General features: G+C 37.4%; 1 protein-coding gene across 1 annotated transcript; it reads right to left on the bottom strand.

Moving 5' to 3' along the window:
- Nucleotides 1-702: 702 nt before the first annotated feature.
- Nucleotides 703-9,800, bottom strand: LOC113234365. Its single transcript, XM_026469674.1, has 4 exons — nt 9,716-9,800; nt 7,041-7,148; nt 3,735-3,815; nt 703-800 (listed from the first exon to the last, which is right to left on the bottom strand). The coding sequence occupies exons 1-4, from the start codon at nt 9,798-9,800 to the stop codon at nt 703-705; spliced, it is 372 nt and encodes a 123-aa protein (XP_026325459.1).
- Between the last annotated feature and the right edge of the window lie 671 nt (nt 9,801-10,471).

Here is a 10,471-nt window from a genome sequence, read left to right as displayed (position 1 = left end):
TGTCCGAACTTATAGGGCGTTAAAATAGTATACAGAGCGTCATTCACGCTTTAGTCTTCGTTTGTTCGGCTGACAGCGAAGCTAGCAAAATTAGACAGTACTGCAATGACATTACAATTTAAATTCAACGTTTTAGCTTCTTCATATTCCTTTATATGTCACTACGTTTAAATAGGTTGACTTGGGACATTTTTTTCGTGGTTTTTGTATTAGACCCGTCTTCCATTTATTTGTAAGTCAATGGAAATTAGTTAATCTTTTGAAATTTTACTTTATTTGTCATTTTCTAATGAAATTTCTAATTGCATTGATTAATTTTATTTAATAGTTGAGTTTTCATTTATTACTAATCATACAATTATAATTGTAATCCCAATAAATAGTTCAATGACTATGGTAGAATAAGTTGGATTTATTTAAAATAATATCATACTGTACCTTATCCTGACAAATAAATAAATTGTTTGATTGATTGATCTAATAATAGTCAAATCAAAACACTATATTGCTGCGTACAAACATACAGTGTATTTTATATTTTAATATCTCACTAATACCTCCAAAGATGTCAGGGTATACCTAGATTAGGTCTAGATAATTTAACTGTAAAGGTCTTTAGGTTTGACGCTGCAGAATTCTGTTCCTCAACAACGCTGCACAATATTAATTTTAAATGACCATTATAAAACTTTGTTTGCATATCTACCTATTAGCCGTAGTACGTCGTTTAACTACTCGAACAAAAGATGGCGCTGGCCGCTCGTAGCGAAGCGGTAGAGGTTGCATGTCACAGTCTAGAGCTGCGCAAAGAAAACAAATCGACGGTAAAATCGAGACCATAAATTAGGATGAACAAATTATACTCTAATGAATATAATTGTGGTCAAACATCGTGACATTCGACAACTTAAAAACTTTAGGCTCAACTCACACTGGCGCAAAGTCGAAGCGTCGCGTCATGTTTTTCGCCTATAGCATATTCATCTCTATTTTCCCATTTTTAAGGTACAAATTTGTGTTATGCAAGCCAGGCGTTGTGGTTGAGAAACAGGACGCGACGCGACGCTTTGACTCTGCGCCAGTGCAAGCCATACGGACTTTACACTGTTCTTATTGAAATATGGAAGACTTAAGCATTTTGAACTAAAACAAAAGAGAAAGTAATGATTAGGCAATATGGTTTCTGACCTTCGCCTGTTCCATGCGGAACGAAAGAAAAGAAAAAATAATTAAAAACTATGTTCTAGCCAATTTCGATATATAACAAACGTCCACAAACTAAAACATTATGTATTTTAGTGTTTTCAGCTCAGACTGTCTTAGGGCGCGTTCCTATCATGTCGCAACGTTTTATTTATCGTTGGACGACTTATCACGACCACGCGTGGCGCACTATAAGTTTCCGGATTGAATAAGAAAAAAGTACTATAAATGGTCAATAATGAATTTATTGTTTCTCAAAATATTCTCCGTTAGCGTTAATGCACTTTTTCATACGAATGAACCAATTTCGAAAACATTTATGCCACTCCTCCGTGACAATATCTGAAACAGGTGATGGAAATCGTTGAACGCGTAACTGGCTCTTAATTTTTGGAAATAAATAAAAGTCACAAGGTGCCAGGTCGGGACTGTACGCGGTATGGCTCATAAGGTCAAAGTTGTTCACCTTCAAAAATTCATTTGTTTATCTGGCTGTGAGAGAACTGGCATTATCGTCGTGCAAGATGATACGGCGTTTACGGTTATTTTTACGGAGTTTGTCAATAACTTCCGGCAAACAAATGGTCGTGTACCAATCACTATTCGCGGTACAACGATTCTCCAAAGCAACAGTAGCCACGTGACAGTTTTATAAAAAAAAGAATTAATCATCCGCTTAGATGCACTTTGCACGCGCGCCACTTTGGTTGGTTTGCTCATCTCGAAAGACCCATACGCTCGATTGCTGCTTTGTTTTGGGATCATGTTTCGTCATCTGTTACTATGTCTCACACCAAATTTGACGCCTCTTCGTTGAATCTGGTAAGCATGGCATTGCACCAAGTGACGCGATCCGTTTTTTGAGCCTCAGTCAAATTATGTGGGATCCACCGAGAGCACAGCTCTTTCACACCCAAATGTTTGTGTAGTATTGATTGTATTTGATTTATGCTTATGCCTAAAGATGCCCGAATCTCATGGTATGTCACATGCCTGTCTGTTTTGATCCTACGGCGCACAGCATCGATGTTTTTATTGTTCACAGCACTGGACGGGCGACCATCACGAAATTCATCACTGAGATTTACACGACCGCGTTTGAATTCTGCAAACCAGCTATAAATAGTTCTCTTGCGTGGTGCTTCATCGCCAAAAGCAGTTTGAAGCCGAGCAAAGCTCCGCTGAGCTGTCAAATTACACTTACAGTCGTAGAAAATCATACTACAAAAATTTTTACGAGTTAAATCCATGGTGATGTAGACAACCAATTTCTAAAATGACGCCACAATTTAAAAACAAGTGACGTCGTGTGAGTCAGATGAAACAAACCGTACTCTACAGCCAAAGAGGTCCATTTTCAAATGTTGTAATTACTTTTTAAATATTGTTTATGTAAATGGCTAGTTCCGGAAACTTGTAGTGCGCCCTATGTATGTGGCGTACCTGTGTCGTGGACTTTTATTTATTTTTAATCAATATGTACGTTCCTGCTCATGGACGTTAGACGAATACCTTCATCTGGCACCGCCAATTTGCAATATTATAATTACATTTTGATTAAATTTAGGTTTAAACGGAACGCATAGCTATTGTCCCGGAGCGGGAGCGTGTTACGTGCGAGGTTTTTGCTAGCGTCACAGAGCGGGAATTTGCCAAATAAACCAAATTGTGAAATATGGCGGTGCCAGACGAAGGGAAAAGATACTGATTAAAATATATCATAGTTATTATAAAAAATACATTTTCATATCGATTCTCGATTTCTTTGATCGTGTCACATCACTGGTTCTTGATATTTATGTCATTCTAAATACGCTAAATTGTACGGAATATCAAATGTATTATTTGCTTTTGGAATTCCGTTACTCAACACTAGATCGCACTTTATGCAATAGCTACATGGAGTACATGACCAGAAATAGTAAAAAGAATCCGTGGCAACTTGTCAGGCAAATGGGCCTTATATCACTTTTAAATATCAACTCTCGTTTGCGCTGAAATCACAAATTCCAAAAATATTCTGTATTTATTGTAATAAAGATAATATCTCTAACAATGGCGAGTTGTTCCATTCGGTGGTGTGGGAAAAACAGCAAAACATCTAACTACAAAACAAACGGAATCAAATTTCATCGGCAATTAAATATTAAATATGTAATTTTGCAATTTTCGTCCATTATAGCAAAACTCAAGTTAAACTGGTTAATTTGAAGTGAAACAATTGACGACACCCGTCAATTGTTTCGAATTCAGGCTGGCCAATCAGAGTGCAGTTGTCACCGTAATGATTTGGCAGAATAGTTTTCAAACAAATAAATGACATTTCGTCTCTATTTCTGGTTATATACTCGCTGAAAAGATCGTAGGCGAATTTACTCAGAGTTGGAAATCTTGTAAACATCAATGAGAGCTTTGACGCACGATAATGTTCTATGGACCATGTTATTATTATGCTTACTAGAGTAGTAGTACGTGTGAGTTTGTTACCTGTAATTAAATATCCGACTATAAGGACTGTCGTAGGTACTTACTGGTGTTATTCTGTGGATAAACGTGATGCATGTTATAAGCGTCATAAGGGTCATTTCCGGTCATCTGCAAGTCTTCGTAACCTGTTGAAAATATCATTTTAAATATATCAAATGCAACATGGCAAGAGATTTAACTAATTAGATGCTAGAGTCACCATAAAGGCCCATTTAGATAGAGAGAGTGTATCGCACGCTTTGTGACGAAAAATGGTACGCGCCATAAGATTATCAAATTCATTTATTCTCAGACCATTTGTCCATATTTGTTAGTAACAATCCTATACGCGAAGTTAGTAGAAGCAAGAAGAACAATTATCGGTGAACCTATGGGAAACAGCCGAGTCCATTCTTCCTGATATCATCCTCATGTACTATTGGTGCTCCCACGCAATTGCAACATCGCACTTTTTTTGCGCATGATTGCTTAAAAATCATCATCACACGCATCGGCAAACACGCCAGAGGCGCTGCAAAAGCGAGGAAGCCTCAACAGAACCGAAAAGATGTAATTGTGCTATGTGAAGTTGGTCCACAGTGCACCTGTATAAAAATTCTAGCAGTAAGCTCTGACTTTTCTACTGATTATCGTATCATAATGTTTACATTTAAAAATCTCGCCCACAAAATGTCATACGAGATGCTTACGAATCTCGTATGACATTTTTTCAAATTCATGCGATTATCGTAGAAATAGGTTCGAGCCGTTTTGAGTGCGAGAATTGCCATTCGAGTTCAGTGATTTATATCAGAATGATGAAAAAAATCATTCAGATTTGATAGTATTAAGTTCATTGCACTGTACAGAAATATATATATTTTTTATCATTTTTTTAATTTTATAATACTTCTTAACCCAAAATTTTTCTATTTTTTTTTCTTTTTTTTGTTTAATAAATTCTTGTCTTAGACAAGCAGTGATGATCATAACACCCTCGCGCACTGCATTTATGTTAGCGAATGGCTAGCACAAAAACTCGAAATACGATTTTTGGTTTCAAGTTCCCTTTATATTCAGACGTTCAATATTTAAAGGCGAGGCGATTATCGCGCACGTGGAAGGGCGATAATCGCGAATGTTAGACGAGGAAAGTTTTTTTATATTCTTTCGATAATCGTATTTTCGAGACGAGAAACTCTTTCCATCTAAATGGGCCTTTATTATGAGTCTGAAATGTAAGGTGTATTTGTTTGTGCTCTAACAAAAAACTACTGATTGTTTTAATGATTTTCTTGTTTAATGTAGTAAATTTACATCTGTTATAAGTACTGTATTTGGCTTACAGCATAACGTAGTTTCTGCCAAAATAACAAAATAGTATGTTTGAGAGAACCAAGAGGAAAAATTTATAGAATTTTGCACGATGTATCAAAAGTGATACAACATTGATTATTAAAATCGGACTTTTTTCATTATTTTTCCTGGATAAGGCACAATTTTACACTACTTATTTTTTTTCCAATTAAATTACAGAGTTTATGCGTTTAAGGGTTACTCGTTGTGGACTTTTATCAAAGATATATTTTAAAAACAACAGCTGAGCTGTGGTTAAGCTGCTTTTACGGCTTGCAGTCTGTTTCTGGAAGGTTTGTAAATATTTGCGCTTCTATTCTTGCGGAACGTCTCCAAGGAACCTTCCTTGGAGACGATGAAAACCGCGTGAATTGAGCCTTAAATATTTTAATTTCCAAAAAAATACAAAAGTAGTGCCACGATTTGGCGAGCGTAATAGCGTACAAATTTAAAAATTGATACAGTTGATATAGAATGTTGCCGCAGTAAAATAAAATATTTTGAATCGATATCTGGTGAGATGCTTGAACATGCCCCTGGCATTGAAAGCATCAGCTTTCGAAAAAAAAGATGTCTTGAACTAGCCGTTAACCCGCTCACGCGATACATGCAGCCATAGACGCATACCACACCTAGAGGTGCCGATGATGATTTTATACCGATTTATCGGATATCGAATTTGTAACAGGTAAAAGAACTAATATTAGTTGCTATTTCGGTAACTACTCTAGCAAATCATAAAGTTTTTAATGCCTGTCATTTAAAAAAAATAAACAACTTCAAAAATACGTCACGACAATCGTGTGTGTTATTGTTTGAGCTGGTGTTTTTGCTGTTTATTTATTGAAATAATTAAGTAAGTAAGCAGCCGTAAGTAGCGTTTTTTAAGTTTACCCTGAATATAAATGTTTATAAACTATACTTTAAGGAGTAATTTCATGGTAAACGTTAGAACCACTCAAACGGAATATTATCATATTTACCCAAGTACACCAAAAATTTCATTAGTGCTTTTTAAGTGCAGGAATTGCGGTGTATTACTGCATTTTATTTGAGATGTTTTTGTTGGTAGTACGGAGGCATTTATTTAGCAATGCATAATAGTAATTTTTATTTATTAAAACTTGTATTTAAACTGAATCCTTTTCTAATTTGCGAAACCAAATAGCCGCCATTTTGCGGTAGGAGGAGCGCATCGCGTGAGCGGGTGGACAGGTCTTGCTGTAGGCGCGTCTCACAATGCCCGACGCCGTGCGTGCCACTCTGGCCGACTACGTCCGGACCAAGGATAATCCTCTCTATACGCCCGAGATGCCACTTGAGGTGTGGAAGGTTGTCATCTTTTTTAATGACGAGCACATCTGGTTTCAATGGTAGCGCGTCCTTCTTCCTTAGGTCCGTGTTTGGAGGTCGGACATTTATTCCAGCGTGCCTTTAATGCTAATGATTTAACGCCAAAAATGCCTTTAATGACATGAGTCACGACTCGAACATCCAGAATGAATATCAACATCAATGAATGAGGGTTTCTGAGGGAGGTGATATTCGTAACCCTAATTCACACAAATACAAACCGTGCTACGTCTGTGTTTTCAATTCAATCGACAAGCGTGCTAAGAGGCTTATACGTGACTCGGAATTAGTAGAGGCGAAGCTGCAGAGCCTTGACACCGCCGTAAAGTTGCCTGCTTATTGGTAATCCACAGGATATCACGGAGAGTGTGCGATGGAATTGTATAATTTGACTCCGCCTTCCCCTTTCCATCATCGGGGGTTGTGGTATGTTGTGGATATTCCCAGGATTAGCACAAAGCGTTTCGCTTAAAAATGTTATATGCTGAGCGGCTAGAGAGTAGAATTCCCTGCCTTTTCACAGTGAGAGTGAATAGGCGTTATTTAGGTGTGCATCATCAGGTGAGATGGAGGTTAAATGCGCACTTATGTTTAATAAAAAAAAACTGGTAGAATCACGTAGGCCGCTAGTTAAAAGAGACAACTATGAGTTAAAATCTCACCGTAACCTCTTCCAATGTAGTGATTGCTATCGTGGTACACTTCCTGCGACTCGAACTCATGACTTTCGCTCGCTGCCGGCCAGTACACTCCGCCGTCCATAGGGCTGCCTGTCGACAATCAACAATGAAGCTTAATTAAGCGCTACACGGTTGAGTTTTACTGCGAGAAAACTGCTGCGATTACTGCGTAAACTAGAGTACACTTTTAAGTCAAAAGTGAAAAAAATAAATTTTTTTATGTAATATCAAGTGACACGACGGACAAGTCGTGCGCCTTGTGGTAAGCTACACGCCTGTCCATAACAGTTGCATTGCCACCAGAACTTGAAATCGCAAAAAATTTGAGGGCCGCTGCCACCGCGCCCGTTACTCTGAGACATAAGATGACAAGTCCCATGTGCCTGTAATTTCACCAGCACCCTTATCCTGACATTACTGCTTGGCGGCAGAAATAGGTAAGGTGGCAGTACTTCCCTGGACAAACACTTTCACGAGGAACTCTACTGCTATTTAACTGCTCAGAAGAACTTAACTGTTCAGCAGAAGGATTACATGTTATTCTATAAACAGCTACACTCTCTAACATTCAGCCAGTTCGAAAGGGTACTGATGAAATTACAGACATAAGAGACTTGTCAACTTATGCCCTTTAGTTATTTGTGCTTTAAAGCACCGAGTGGTAGGTAGTACTGCAACTGTACCACAAAGTGTCCGACTTGTTCGTACCGTCACTTGATCTCATACAAAAAAAACGAAGAGGCTTATTTGGGACAACCGAACGGACGCCTACCGGTCGGACGTCTCAGGTACCACTGGAGCGACGAAGTCCAAAAAAGATCTCAAGGTCCTTGGTACTAGCTAGCTGGTGGCTGGTAGGAACTGGCTCAGAAACGGCTGGCGTGGCAGAATCAGGTGCCGAAGGCCAAGATCCACTTTCAGTCACTGCGCCACCGAAGTAAGTAGATAAGTGAGTAAACAGCTCATGGTAAATTTCACATTGAATTTCGCACATGAATTCCGAGAAGCTCAAAAGGTGTGACACGAATTCGAACTCACGGCTGTCGCAGTTTTTTCTACCTCAGCTTGAATTCAATTTTGTCTTGTACTAATTAGGTTCATTTTCCTTGGGTCCAGCGACAGAGAAACCGACTCTATTTCAGAATTAATTTTTTTTACAAGCGAAATTAGAGCTATTTGTGAAATATATTTCGTATAGTAGGTATACATGTTCTATTTAGTTCAGTTGACATTAAAGAAACGTCATTGGTATATGTGAAGTACCCATTGACTTACAAATAAATGGACGACGGGTCTAATACAAAAACCACGAAAAAATGTCCCAAGTCAACCTATTTAAACGTAGTGACATGTCAATAAATATGAAAAAGCTAAAACGTTGAATTTAAATTGTAATGTCATCGCTGTACTGTTTAATTTTGCTTGCTTCGCTGTCAGTCGAACAAACGAAGACTACAGCGTGAATGACGCTCTGTATACGATTTTAAAGCCCTATAAGTTCGGATACTTTTTAGCGCGGACCCGACGTCCATATAATTGTAAGTCAATGGAAGCACCTATAGATTACAGCAGTTTTCTTGTAAAATTTTGAGGTAAGTTTGTTTTTTTTCTATTGTAAAAAATTTTTACTAATCATGTTCTCACATCGTATAGTAATCATTGTATAATTTGCTATATATTTTTTTCCAAGGTGATACATTCAACACTTTGACTGTTATGCGTAATCTACCAAAACCATTTGAGGCAGTATAGACTCTTATGTCTGTCTATTATAAGGTTACGGTTATAGGTAGTTAGATTAGTAGGTACGTTTACGAAATTTACTAGAATGACCATTTAATAGTCTCAAAAGTCACGTCAAGTCAGTCAAATAAATGGAGAAAAGACCTTGTTAATAAAGATGTCTTCAATGGTTTCCACTTACCTTCCTTAGGCAGCAGATTAAGCTCTGCTGCATACGCAGTCCGTAGAATACGTGAGCTTACCGATGTTGCCACTGCTAGACTAGTTACACTTTAGTTACTTCCATAGTATAATTTCCTACGGGATTCGGGATATACAAACCATATTTGTATTGCAAACACGAGCGATTCGTTCTGTGTACCGTTTAGGTTTTGAGGTTTCTCCCAGAGAACAGTTTAAGGAGACTAGTATCATGACTGTGACTTCACTCAAATATTTTATATGCCCGTAAAAATATACATAATTTCATTAAAAAAGAAGACATACGTAATATTAACCTTAGAACTAAGTCCAAACTCATGGTACCACGAATTCGTTAAAATAACGATTCTTTTATGGGGAACTATATACGTTTTTACAATAAGATTCCGGAGCATATAATAAGATTATCATTTCCTAAGTTTAAAACTTCATTAAAAGTATTTTAATTAAAAAGTCATATTACAAAATTGAAGACTACGTGTTAGAGAGCAATCCTTGGAGTTTCTTGAACGAGCAGTTGCTTAAAAAATGACTATTTGAAGTGTAAAAACTTTGCCAATGGAATAAATTATTATTTGATGTTAGATTTTCGATACCCTATAGAGTCTCCATTTATCTTTCCGGTACGCTGTAATCCATTGAGATAAATCCTAGTTAGCATGCGCTTGTGCTTGTAACTTGTGATTTTAGGAAATAGTTAAGTTTAATCATACCTTGATGTGTGGGCTGGCAGTAGAATGGGGGCTCGTAACGGTCGAAGCCTTCGTCTGACGGTGACATGCTGCCGTAGCTAGACATCTAGAATAAAAATAACAATTATAACTTTGTTTACAAAAAAAAACCGACCGCAAAAGTTCGTGGATTTACATTATTCGCGCCCTAGTTTGCCACCCTTAGAGGTGGAATATTTTGTTCAAATTTAAATGGGATTCATACTGAGGTACCCTCATTCCAACAAAAAAATCTTCATTTTTATTGAATTGTATTACTCCACTAGTTTATTATAGTTATTAATACCATAAAGATAGAATAGAATCAGTGCAGCGAAGATTCCTGAGAGCAATGTGCTATAAATACGGCTTGAGGAAGAAAATACCAACCTACAGCGATCGTCTGACTAAATTTGGCATGATCAGTCTTGAAAAAAGACGACAAACATCTGATTTATGCATGTTTCACAAGATTGCCAACGGTTGTGCAGATGCTACCTTACTCCAGATGATATATATGAAGGTGCCAACTCGTTCTGTGCGTATACCCCAATTATTCCGTATTCCACACTCGGCTAATAATGTCTCGAGTAATAATCCGATATACAGAATGTCTCGATATTATAATGACATCTGTGCTAATAATCATCTTTATAGTAGTAGTTACATAGTTTTTAGAAAGTCTCTACATTCCAATCTACCACCTTAATTTTGTTACGTAACTTTTTCATTATTTTTTGTAATATCTCTCAATGGTGC

The sequence above is a fragment of the Hyposmocoma kahamanoa genome, unplaced genomic scaffold, assembly GCF_003589595.1.
Source record: "Hyposmocoma kahamanoa isolate Upper Pololo Valley unplaced genomic scaffold, ASM358959v1 83630, whole genome shotgun sequence".
NCBI lineage: Eukaryota > Metazoa > Arthropoda > Insecta > Lepidoptera > Cosmopterigidae > Hyposmocoma > Hyposmocoma kahamanoa.
Note: the sequence above shows the minus strand (reverse complement) of the source record. Positions and strands in the feature narration are given on the sequence as shown.

Excerpts from the sequence above, each read along its gene's own strand:
- LOC113234365 (XM_026469674.1), bottom strand. The coding sequence starts at position 9,800 with ATGTCTAGCTACGGCAGCATGTCACCGTCAGACGAAGGCTTCGACCGT. Across the intron at positions 7,149-9,715 it reads CTGCCAGCCCACACATCAAG|GCAGCCCTATGGACGGCGGA; the intron begins GTATGATTAAAC and ends GATTGTCGACAG. Across the intron at positions 3,816-7,040 it reads CTACATTGGAAGAGGTTACG|GTTACGAAGACTTGCAGATG; the intron begins GTGAGATTTTAA and ends TATTTTCAACAG.